Source organism: Protobothrops mucrosquamatus, unplaced genomic scaffold, assembly GCF_001527695.2.
Source record: "Protobothrops mucrosquamatus isolate PMUCROS unplaced genomic scaffold, P.Mucros_1.0 scaffold1528, whole genome shotgun sequence".
In the NCBI taxonomy this organism is placed as follows: domain Eukaryota; kingdom Metazoa; phylum Chordata; class Lepidosauria; order Squamata; family Viperidae; genus Protobothrops; species Protobothrops mucrosquamatus.
The window spans coordinates 324,035-337,027 of record NW_015387700.1 but is presented as its reverse complement, the minus strand read 5'-3'; the positions used below and the strand labels follow the sequence as shown (position 1 = coordinate 337,027).

General features: G+C 40.3%; 1 protein-coding gene across 1 annotated transcript in view; it reads left to right on the top strand.

The window, feature by feature from the left end:
* The first annotated feature begins 1,753 nt into the window (after nt 1-1,753).
* The window catches only part of NHS (NHS actin remodeling regulator), a 321,746-nt gene continuing 310,506 nt past the window's right edge, over nt 1,754-12,993 (top strand). The window contains exon 1 of the mRNA XM_015822346.1: nt 1,754-2,180. Coding sequence (XP_015677832.1) covers nt 1,754-2,180 — 427 coding nt within the window. The remainder of the gene's footprint in view (nt 2,181-12,993) is intronic.

The window sequence follows — 12,993 nt, the reverse complement described above, 5'->3', positions numbered from 1 at the left end:
ATAAGCCGAAGTTACTTAATGATTTATTATTAAAAGCTTGACCACAAATGGCCTCAAGTGGTGGAACAAAGCACCTCCAAAATTAGCACTACGTTATTATATTCATGTAGTGGCATTTAATTTTCTATTGCATAGTTTTATATTCTCCTTTTTTCTAAGCACTCAGGGTGGTTTATGTTGAAAGCCTTTTATTTTTTTATCCCTGCAAAACAGTTCCAGAAGGTTGCTTGGGTTAACTGCCAGCCAGCAATTTTCCAGGCTGAGGATGGGCTTGAAGTTGAATAACACCACTAGTAGCAAAATTAATTCAAACTTCCTGTCAAAAGATGACCCTCTCAAAAGAAGGGATTTATGAACTGGGTCATGAACAAATCACATTCAAATGATCTCAAAACTCAGGAGGCATGGACCTTTCTTGCAGCCTTGTTCTTGGGTTGGTGTGGTCGAAAGAAGTTGGGACTGAAGGTATCAAAACTCTCAACTAGCTAGATGGGAATTACAGAGGCGGTGATTCTGGATCTCTGCTTTCAGAAAGAAGATATCTCTGAGTTCCCTCTCCTTGGGCTGAAACTGGTAGTCAGCTAAACATTTACCCCACTGCTGTGTGGACCTGGATACTAAATGGAGTCAATCAGGTTTTGGATGTTAAGACATCCAAGAAATTGTAGAGTTCTAAGGTAGACTACCAAATTAGAGGCCATGGAAACTATGGAAATCCAATTCAAATAAAGGACATTTTAAATAATCTTTAATTCCATTGAAGAAATGGAGTTGATTTTCCTTCACTTATATCTGACCGTTATTCAAGCCATACCCTTTAGCAGCAAGAGATGCAGCCTGATGCTATTCTGATTGTTTTGGATCCAATCTAGTGTTCTTAGGCATGGCAACTAAGGCTGGTGCAGACAAGAGCACAAAACAGGTGATTGTCAGTTCCTCCCCTAGCTATTTAGTTTTAACTGTGATTGGATTGCAGCTTAAACCACAAGCATATTCCTGGGAGGGGGGAAATCCTCCTCCACCACTTTTTTATGCATGCTATTTTAAATGCGCGCGCATCTCTTGCTGTTGTTATGAACCCATCTTGCAAGAGGTGTTTTGCTTTAGCTGTCAAACTTATAACGGCCTCCCTCCTCTACCTTCCTCCTGTTTTCCTCCTGTTGCCCATTGATGGTGCATTGGCACACAGCGGCTGCTCGGAATCTGCAGCGACTCCATGTGGTCGTGAGGGGGAATACCTCTCGCTTTCTCTTTTATGCAAGCGCGGGTGTCTCTCCCTGCCTGCCTGCTCCTCCTCACAAAAGATTTGGACGAATTCCTTTCTCCGGGTTTTCAAGCTATCTTTTAAAAATCCATCCCGCTCTCTCGCGTTGAAAACGAGCTGTGTAGGGAAGCGAGAGGCGGGAGACAGGAGGAAGCTTGCAGGGAGCAGGAAAAAGAGGGACGGAAGGAGCGATTAGGGAAGCAACCGATAAACGGGCGGCGAAGGTGGCCGAGGACGCGGCGCAGCGGTCGTTTTCCAAAAGCAAAAGGATTCAGACGGCGAAGAAGATCACCATGGGGGATAACGTGTCTTGCCGTTAGCAAGTGAAGGGATTGGGAGAGGAGAAGGCGGCAGAAGCAGCCCCTGATCCCGCAGCCGGGTTGCAAAGAGCACGGAGACCGGAGGCTCGCGGCTCGAAGGGGTGGCTATTGGGCTGGGAAGGAAGAAGCGGCGACATCCACACAGAGTGTGACGCCCCAGGTTTTGGTCATGCCCTTCGCCAAGAGGATCGTGAAGCCCCAGAGGCTGTGCCGGCGGCAGCATATTGCCTCGGTGCTAGACGAGAACTCCGGCGTCGAGCTTCCTCAGCCGGGAAGCTACCGAGAAGAACCCGGGGAGGCGATGGACGAGCCGGAGGAAGAGGTTCCGGCTGGGCTGGCTGCCGCGCTGACCGCCGAAGGGAAGGAGAACCAGGAGGCGGCAGCGCTGATGCTTTTGGATCTGTGCTCAGTCAGCAATGTTGCTCTCTCGCGGATCCTCCGGCAGCTCTCCGATGTGGCCAAGCACGCCTGCACCCTCTTCCAAGAAATCGAGAGCGAGATCCAGCTCACTCACCGCAGGGTCCAGGCGCTGCACAGCCGGATTGGCGGCGTCCAAAGCATTTTACACAGTTTGGATCCGAAGCAGGAGGCAGTGTGTAAGTGGAAGACGCCTTCCTCTCCCTTCCTTCCCCTTGAGGCGACCTCGGCGCTGGCTTACCTTAACCTTCGCTCTCTTTCGTATGGCTCTTAAGGGGAATCGGGCGCCTGGGAGGCAATCTGTGGATGGCTCTTGGGTTTCTTTTTTCCTTCAATTTTTCGGAGTGGGGAGAGGAAGCGAGATTTGCTCCGATGCTGGTGCCAAGTGAGGGAGGAAAAGGGGCCGCGGAAGATAAAATGGTGCTGCTTGGGCATCTCGGGGAGGTGTGGCCCTGAATCCCTGAACGCGGCTATTCCCGATATCTCCCCCTAGCCGCCGCCCTTCTTTTTTCAGGAAAAGGATGCAGCTTCGGCAGACAAAAGTTTTCCCCTCTGCGGGAAGTGTAGATGGGACAGATTCGCCGACGTGGGGGGTAAAAGAAGTGGAAGGTTCTGGGGCCGAGATGCGGAAACTTGATTGGGATGTGCACGCGCCTTTGATTTGAACGACCCATTTCTGTCAAAAGGGCTTTAGAGTTGTTTTGGTTTCCCGAGCGATTGCCAGAGAAAACTCGGTGAGTGGCATGGAGATGAACCGCGGCTCGCCTTTCAGGCTTCCCGCAACCCCTTCTCCCACCTGCCTCGTGTCCGCATCCTCGAGCTCTCGGGTCCACTCGGGAAGAACGAGTGGTTTTCCCCGTGGAAAACTGCGCGGCGATGCGCGGGAGACGCCTAACGTGCTGGGAGGGGATCAGTCGTTGATCTCATGCGGAAGAAGGTGAAGCGCGGGGGGCGGGGAGAGGAGACAGGAGTCCCCGACTACAGCTGCAGGGAAAGAAACGGGGGGGGGGCATCGGGGACAACCTGCCTTCCGCCACCCGAGACTTACGGCGATCTGCCTGACCCGAGACTTACGGCGATCTGCCTGAGAGTGGTGAGTGGGCATTTAGTGCATGCGTGAGAGAGGCGTGCGGCGCAAGAACGGGGTCCGACCCCCCTCCTCTGAACCGACAAGGTGACCATTCTTGCAGTGATAACAGACGAGCCTCCGTGTGTGCCGCTTCACAGAAAAAAGGGGTGGGGATAGTGTAAACTGGGGATAGTGAAGCATCTAAAAGAGGGCGCGGGGAAAGAAGAAAGCGTTTTAGCGCAGATTTTCCTAGCCTCTACCTGCAAATGGCTGGATTCCTAAACCCAAACCAGCACGCCCAGTCTCTGGAGGACACTGAGATCCCCAGCCCTTGTTGGTGGCCACTGTAAGTCGCATTGTAAGTGGTCATCCGCCACTCATCTAGTGCATTACGGAATTCTGCACTGCTTTAAATGGGACCAGTAGGATATAATCTGAAGGGATATGCAGTATCCAAAAACAGACTATAAATAAGCAAATAAATGTTAGCTTTGGTTGGGAAAATGTCAGATGGGTCGGCAGAACTGGATGGCTAGAATCTATAGATCACACAATCAGGAATATAATATAAAAAATATTTAGGTTGTCTTAATTTCAGAGTCTGCTTTCCTATTGGTGAGGGGAGGCACCAGTTTGAGGAAGGATGGAAGGGTTTTCCTCTTCAGCAATATCAGCCTTCCCTAACATAATGTCTCTGGATATAAAAGAAAGGAACATGATTCTATTAGTTGGAGAATAGGAAAGTTATTGGCCAACACATTTAGAAGCATTAGATTGGGGAAGTAATATTTGGGGTTTCATGGATATGTCCTTCTTGCATGTAGTTCTCTCTCTCTCTTTGGTTTCTCAACGAAGGATGTTTATCCATCCTTTGAAATTCTCAACTAATTTATGGTTAGTAGTCACCTAAAACAGATCATCCACTGATTTGGGGTGACTGACTACTGCTTAAATGAGTAAACACTGAGATTGGAATAGTCTTTATGAAGCTAGTGTTCTTCAGATATATCAAACCACATCTTTCAGTATTTTTAGCCAACTGGAGTTACAGTCTAGCATATTTGAAAAATGGGGAAAACTAGATTAGAACTTCAAGCTCTGTGGTTGAATTCTAGGTTAAAAAAGCATTACAAATAACAATGTTGGATCTATGAACTTTATGGTATTTCCCATCTCAGTCTTTGATTGTACTTATGTATAACAAACCATTATGATTCTCTACCTGCTTAATTTCCTTGTCTCCTTTCAAAGAATTTGGTGCTTTGAGTGCCATAAATATATAGTAAAGGTATTAAATATTTTCTGCTGAAAGTATCTAGCATGTCTGCAAAACCACAAAGGGAATTATTACTATACCTGTTTGTTATGGAAGAAGCTGTGATTCAGTAATAGAGGATTTGCTTCTCAGGTTAATTAGTTCTTGGCATTTCTGAGAAGCAGGTTTGGTTCATTTCTACAATTTCTAGAGATACTGCCTCTCTGACCTGGAAAAGGTGAATTTTATTTATTCCTCACATTTGTAGAGCTGCATATCTTATAAAAGGTGACTGTCTTATCTGGCATGTGGCTGTTTATGCAAATATCTAGATTTGGATACTAAAGTTATCTTTTTGGTGATTTGACTATGTGGTTCAAAAGGCATATTCTGAAGACATGAGATGTGGTGAACTTGGTAAGTGGTTTTAGGCTACTTAGCATCTGGATGAGAGGTGGGTTGGAAATCCCACATGTGTTATTTGTTTATTTTATTATAAAGCTTATAACAGCAAGCATTCTATAAATAGTACAACAGCATGGAGAAAATGTGGGTCATAGACACATTAAACTCAATTTCAGGAAGAATTTGACAGCAGTTTTTAACGGAAAGTTTATATTTAAAGATGGAATGAATAATCCAGTGTGATGTTGTAGTGAAGGCCTATATTAGGAAGGCCTTGGTTCAAGTCCAACTTCAACTACAGTATTTCTCTGGGTAATTTTGCACCCATCTTATTTTCAGCTCAAAAGATTACCAAAGTGTTAAAAAAAGATTGGAGGAGAAAGTGCTATGCATGCTATCTTGAATTCCTTAAGGAAAGGTGGAATACAAATCTAACAATGGCCTGAAAGTTAACATCTGCTGGAAAGGACCATTTTGAAGATCCCTTGATCTCAGAGGCCTATCTTTTTTAGATGCATAGAAGGATCTTCTTAGTATTGTCGTCTTTGATTTATTTATTCTTAAACCCGCCATTTTTCCAAACATTTTAATCTTCCTCATAACATGTTCAATGTTCTCTAGCAGGTTTTGCACAATCAGTACCAAATCATTGGCACATAATTTGTAATTATGCAATTTAATTTGTAATCCTTTTGCTCTGTTATCCTGTCTAATATCTCTATTTAACAGTTCCAATACTAGAATAAATAATAAAGGGGATAAAGGACACTCCTGTCTTGTTCCCTTCTGGATTTCACATGGTTTTGTAAAGTCTCCATTCACCATGATTCAAGCTTTCTGGAGTGTATAGATCAGGGGTGTCAAACTTGCAACATCATGTGATGTGTCGCGACATGTTGCAACTTTTTTTCCATTGCCGGCAATGGGGTGGGTGTGGTTTCGGTATGACGCACTCGGCCCACGGGCCGACAGTTTGACACCCCTGGTATAGACGGACTTCAAACCCTGTATAAAGCCCAATACAAAATTCATCTTTTCCACTACTTTAAACATAGAGGCCCAGTTCAAGTTGTCAAAAGCTTTTTCTGCATCCAGAAAAACTAATGCAACCTGTTTGTCGCTACGTAAATATTCAATTATATTCAGAATTACTCTTACATTATCTTTTAGTTGTCTTTTAGGAAAGAAACCACACTGGTCTTCATGTATATAATTCTATAAAACTTTTTAAAGTCTTTCAGCTAAAATAGGTATAAAGAGTTTGTAGTCATTATTAAGGAGAGAAATTGACCTATAGTTCTTCACAGAAGTTAAATCCAATCTATCTTTGGGTATTAAAGAAATGTAGGCATCCTTCCAAGAGTCTAGTATAAGGTTCCCTTGTAAGATAGAATTCATTAAGTCCTTCAATGAAGGCAAACAAGGTCCAAGCAGAAGAAGAACATCATGGCTTCAAAATCTAAGGGACTGGTTTGGACAAAACTCAGCAGCACTTTTTCGTGCGGCTGCTGATAAAAACAGGATCACCAACACGATCGCCAACGTCCAATAACAGATATGGCACAAGAAGAAGAAGAAGTCTTTCATTGGAATAAGTAGTTTTTATAGAATCCACTCAGTAGGCCTCTGGTTCCGGAGCTTTGCCTTTTAATTGCTTCTATTATTTCAAAAGTTGTTATTGGACTATTCAAAATTTGCTTGTAGTTTTCCGATAGTTTAGGAAGATTTTTAGTTGTTACATACTCCTCCATAGTATCTAAAGATATTTCTTGTTCTTTGTATAAATTGGTATAATAATTCCAAAAAAGTCTTTGAATGTTTTTGTTATTCATATAGATTTTATTCCCCTCTTGAAGCTTGGTTATCATCTTCTTTTCTGTCTATTTTCTTAATTTGTATGCCAGCCATCTCCCTTGTTTATTTGCATGTTCAAAAAAGTGTTGTTTTGTATATTTAAGTTCCTTTTCAACATCTGAGTCAATCAAGAAATTTGTTGTTGCAATAATTTTAGTTGATTAAGTATATTAGGAACTTCTGGTAAATTCTGGAGTTCCCTCTCCTTCAGTTTAATTTCTTGTAGCAGATTTTGGATTTTTTGATCCATCTTCCTCTTAATTGCTGTATTGTATTGTATAAAATGTCCTCATATTACAACCTTATAAGTATCCCAAACTGTTGTCAAATTGGTTCATTACCTAAATTATTATTAAAATAGTCTTGAAGTACAATCTGTGGTCTCTGCAAAACAGACTCATTTAATCTCTATTTAAAAGACTGAAGACCAAATTTAAGATGTAAAGACATTGGATTATGGTCAGAAAAAGGTTTTGGAAAAATAATAGCTTTAGTTGTTTTGTGAAGCAGATTTTTGTATCCAAATTATATCAATTCTAGAAAAGGATTTGTGTCTCTCTGAAAAGAAGGTAAAGTCTTTTGTTAGTCCATCTTTACACCTCCAAACATCGATCAGGCCTAAAGTATCAGCTCGAAAAAAGTTTGGGCAGTTTCTCTTGTGTTTCTTTAGTTCCTTTATCAGCTGATCTATCCAGTTGTGGGGTTATATCCCATTGTCGTTTCCAATTATACACCAATACTGAAAAGGAGAGCAAGTGTTCAGACAGATGTTTAAAAAAACGTGGCTTTTTCTTGATGTGGGGTGTATAATCCCACCACAATAGATTTTATTCCCTGTAATTCAATTTGCACAATTATATACCTGCGTTGGTCATCAGCAAACAGTAAATGTGGATGTAGTTGGAATTTTATATACAAAACTACCTCATTACTTTTTTTCCTTTGAGTTAGCAGAAATAAATTCCAGACCCAAGATGTTATTTGTTAAATACTTTTTATCAGTCTCTTTAATATGAGTTTCCTGCAAACATATTATATCATGGTTCACCTTTTTCAAATAATGAAATAACTTTTTTTCTCTTTTGTGTGGAATTTGCCCCATTGACATTCCATGTCAAAATCTTCATCTGTTATGAAGAGGAAGTTCCAGGAATTCCAGCTGAGGCTCCCATCTCCACTGCCTGTCCTTGATAAATATCAACCTCTTTTTATCCTTTTCTTTCTGATCTTTGTCTTTTGAAAAATAGTGTAGTTCCAATCCATGTTTTTCCAAAAATCTTGTGCCTTAAGGACTGAATTTAGTCTATACCGTTGATTTCTAAAGGTAAAGATAACCCCTTCCAGCTTATCCCAGCAAAAGAGAATATTATTTTGTTTCAGGAGATCTGTCAAGAAAAAAATATTCTTTATGTTTCCTTAATATTGTAATTGGAATTTCTCTGAATATTTGCACTTCTTTTCCAGAAATGTTAAATCTCTGGTGGTAATGTTTCTGAATTACTTGCTCTCTAATAGATTTTCTTATAAATTGGGTCATAACATCTCTTAGCAGTTGTCTTCTGGTCTCATACACTGAATTTATTCTGTAAATCTTGTCTATTTCTTTAGAGAAGTCTGCTTTCTCATCATTAAACCTTTTAGTCATTTCTGTTTCAATTACATCACTTAAATTGCGGATCTGCTCAGGAATTCTTCTGAGGCGCGGAAAAACTTTCTTCTGTTTCAAATCCAATTACAGTAAATTTTGGTTAAGAAGGTCCAACCTTGTGTCTGACTCATCCATTCTAATTTGTATATTTTTAACATCTTCTTTGGTTTGTTTTAACTCTGATACTAATAATTCAATTTATTTATCAGATTTTTTATTCATCTCTTTTATTGTTTCTTGTAGCATCTTCTTCTTCTTGTGCCATATCCGTTATCGGACGTTGGCGATCATGTTGGTGATCCTGTTTTTATCAGCAGCCGCACGAAAAAGTGCTGCTCAGTTTTGTCCAAACCAGTCCCCTAGATTTTGAAGCCATAATGTTCTTCTTCTGCCTGGAACTCATTTGCCTTCAATCTTTCCCTGGAGGATTAAATGGAGTATGCCGTATTTTTCTAGGTGTTGCATCACATGTCCGAAATATTCTAATTTTCGTTTTTTAATTGTTTTGGTGATTTCCCTTGGCTTCTCCAGGCACCTTATCACCTGCTCATTTCTGATCTTGTCAACCCAGCTTATACGTAACAGCCTGTAAATCCACATTTCTCTTGTAGCATAGCAAACCTTTTCTCAAATACTTCCATAAGGAGTTTGGTGCTGGGCTCTTCCGAGTCACATTTTAATTCTTTCAATTTCTTCTTAGGAGGTATTTTTTGCAAATATCCTCTCTTATAACCAGTTGCTGGCAGCAGAAAAGCAGGCAAAAATACACAATTTTCTGCAGATAAGGAGTTCCAAAAGCAAAACTAAGCAGCTGGTAAAAAAATAATGTTGATATACAAATTCACAGAGAAAAAAAAAAAGGTTTCTAAGCTTTTAACATAGAAAGCCGAGAATTGTACACAGAATGCAGAAAAAATAGAATAAAGATATAAAGTCTTTTCAAATTGATAATATATACAGTTTTTTGTAGAAGTTCAATATAGTTAACAGTAACTCATTTTCTCAGTAATCTTAAAAAAACCTGTCTTTTCCATATGGAATGATTAATTATTTGAACCGGAGGAGTATCTAAATTCCAGCACACAGCCAGCAAAAACCATTGCAAAGTGTGAAGTTAAAACAGAGGTGTCTTTGAAGACATTGGCTAGGTGGACATGATGTCAATCCTCTTCTTCAGCAAACTTACAAGGGAGAAGAAATTTGCTGAATATTCACGCCCCCCCCAGCCAAGGAATGTCCAAGAAACTGCAGGGCAATTCCATGCCACTCCTTTTCTAATCCAGGAGTGAAATAGCTACAGAGACCTGCTCTGTAGCTATCAAACCAGCCGTTTGTCTAGCAGAACAAAGATATGTGCTGCTAGTTCAGAGCACCATACTGGGTGGAGTCCAAACCATGATGCTTTTTGATCAAATAAGTACTAAGATCATTGTCTGGAAGCCAACTGATTGCCCTTTAGACTTGAGCCCTTGAGACCATTTTGTTTCAACTTGCATAGTTCTAAGTACTAGTTATAATCTAAAATATCTGGTGAGCACAAAATTAAAAAAAAAAACACCTACGTAGACCATGTGCTGCTTCAAACCTCCATAAACACACATTTTTTGCTGAACTTGCTGCAGTATAATGTGCACTTATATTTCCAAAAGTTGCTGAGAAATAATGTTTTTAATGAATGCTACAAATTTAGCATGTGTAGACACTCATTTTGTAGGGAAAAAGTGTTGTTTATTAATCCATTAGATTGCCTTGCAGTTGTGAAGACAATTGGTGCTGTGACATCCCTAATTGCAGCATAGCAAGGATGCTTGTGAAGCTGAGAAGTGCTATATCTGGGCTTTCCCCCTCATTCTGAAAATAGATTTAATCAGAAATAATTAACTCCATCCCTGCAAAAGAGAAACAACATGACAATGAATCTACATGGCACAGAATCAAGAGTTGGAAAGGGCCATTGAATTCAACATACTGTTTAAGGTGAGAATCCAAATTAAAGCTTTGGAGTCTGACCTTGGTTGTTTGCTTGCAGACATTTCATTACCTGACTAGGTAACATCTTCAGGGCTGGAAGGGAGCAGGGTTTGTTCTCTGTTTATATTTGGTGACTTGCTCTGTCAATGTTGCTGGGGGTGTGGTTTTCACCTTGGTAGTTCTTTGATTAGGCTGTTTTATACTGCTAATTTGGTAACAATACTTGATTGGTTATCTGAGTATTGATTGCTGGTAGGAAGTGTTCTGGTCTTTTATTTCCTTTTTAGCTTTTTCATTGTTTCATTTTGAATGTAAATGTTGTTTATCTCTATATAAACAATATATTTACGATAGACTTGTGTTTCTAATTTACCCATTTTCCTCTATTGATGAGGAGATCCAGGAAAAGTAGTGTGTTGTTGTTTTCTTCCTTTGAATTTTTTTCCTTTGAAAATGTTGATTGTTTCCTGTAACTTCTCTAATTGTTACTTTTTTATTATGACAAAGATGTTACCTACATACTGGATCCATACTTTTGGTTGGGAGTGTTCTATTTTCTAGATGCTGCATTATGTCTCTGCTATAAGTACTGAGAATGGTGTACTTACTCTCCTGCTGTCATTAACTCTCAATAAAAGTTCCTTTTGAAACAATGCAAGTTTCAAGAGTTCTGCTTTCTTGGGAGAACTAATTGAGGCAGATCCTTACAACATGTAAAGGCCTGTTGTCCTACATAAAAGCAAAACTCCATAGTCTTTTTGAACTGTATCCATCAGACCCAAAAGGAATATTTCTGATTTTAATTGCATATTAGTTTTTTAAAATCTTCTGAATTAATAAATGTATTTGAATCCCAAGTTGTTTATTTTTTTTACATGCCCTCCAAGCATGATAAAAAGTCCTTCTTTTTGTTTTCATTTCCAGCATACTTTTGAAGTACGTTTATACATTTTAGATAATTTTTTTGGTGGTAAATATCAATGGTGCATCATTTTATCATCATTTTATTTAATACAACATCAATTTCAATCCTTTCATCCATATATTCTCCCATTATTCTATTTATATATTGTACCCAAAGTTATTCATCTTTTATTTCAAATTTCAATAATAGTTTGTACATTTTAGCAATAACATATAATATAATAAATATAATATAATAAATACAATATAATATAATAATATAATATAATTAATATAATATAATAATATAATAATATAATATAATATAATATAATATAATATAATATAATATAATATAATATAATATAATATAATATAATATAATATAATATAATATAATATAATACTATATCAATTTCCATCTTACCATATTCAAAACCAAAAGCCCTTTTATTTACTTTGAATCTTTTTATAGTTGTACATGGACATGTATATCCTCCTGATATCAGATTGAAATCCCTCTCTGGGGATGGAGTTAAATTGTGAATTTTTAATATTGTATGTTGCCCAGAATCACTGTATGTGAGTTGGGAGGCTGCATAAATTTGTTAAATAAATAAATAAGAATTCCAAAATATCACCTTAGGTCAGTGGTTCTCAACCTTTCTAATGCCGCGACCCCTTAATACCCCTCATGTTGTGGTGACCCCTAACCATAAAATTATTTTTGTTGCTACTTCATAACTGTAATTTTGCTACTGTTATGAATCGTAAAGTAAATATCTGATATGCAGGGTGTATTTTCATTGTTACGAATTGAACATAATTAAAGCATAGTATTAATCACAAAAACAATATAGCAATGCTCGCTACTCTTCCTTGCTCAAAAATGTTGGGAGGGAGGGAAGGGGAAGGAAGGAAGATTGAAAAGGAAAGGAAGGAGATGAAGGAAGGAGATTGAAGGGGGAAGGAAGGAAGGAGAGAGAGATTGAAAGGGAAGGGATGGAGATAGAGATGGAAGGAAGGAAGGAAGGAAGGAAGATTGAAGGGGAAAGGAAGGAGATGGAGAAGGAAGGAGATTGAAGGAGGAAGGAAGGAAGGAAGGAAGGAAGGAAGGAAGGAAGGAAGGAAGGAAGGAAGGAAGGAAGGAAGGAAGGAAGGAGAGAGAGATTGAAGGGAAAGGGAAGGAGATGGATGGATGGAAAGAAGGAAGGAATGATCTTTGGAGAGTCATGTTTTCCCAGATGGTGATGAACTGCAACTCCCAGCATTCCTCACTCTTCCACAGTGCTTTTTAGGGCTGCTGGGGATGGTAGTCCAGTAAGGTCTGGAGACACACACAGATGCCCTAGCAGGGAAAATCGGCCGGGTAATTGCTGCGGCTTTACTTGGAGGCATTCTGCAGCTCCTGAAAATCACTTTAACCAATTTTCCCTGGTTCAGCCAAAGCAACAAGTAATAAAACAAGCAACAGGTACCGGTAATAAAATAGCCCAAATTGTCCTTTCCAGCGCAGATGAAAAGAACCAGGGAAAGGGAAATCGTGTCTGCCTCTTTGACCAACGGGAGGAGAAGTGGTAGGAAAAGCACAGCATTTCGGCTTGGGCACACAGCCTTGCCTGCAGGCGCTGCCAAGGACACACAAGCAGTTCCGCACAATTGCCCGGGGAGGGGGGAGGCTCTGGCAGAGAGCCTGGCGGAGAGCCAAGCAGTGTCACCTCCGGGGCCTCAGAAGCCGCGCGGAGGATCCGCTTGCCTTGGAGCCGCTGGCCGCCCTCTCACGGCCCCCAACCTGGAGCCCTCCATCCTCATCCCGGCACCTCTTGCCCTCTCCCAGCCGCCCCTCCGGGACCTGCCCGGCCCTCCAGCCTCCTAAGCGCCATCGCA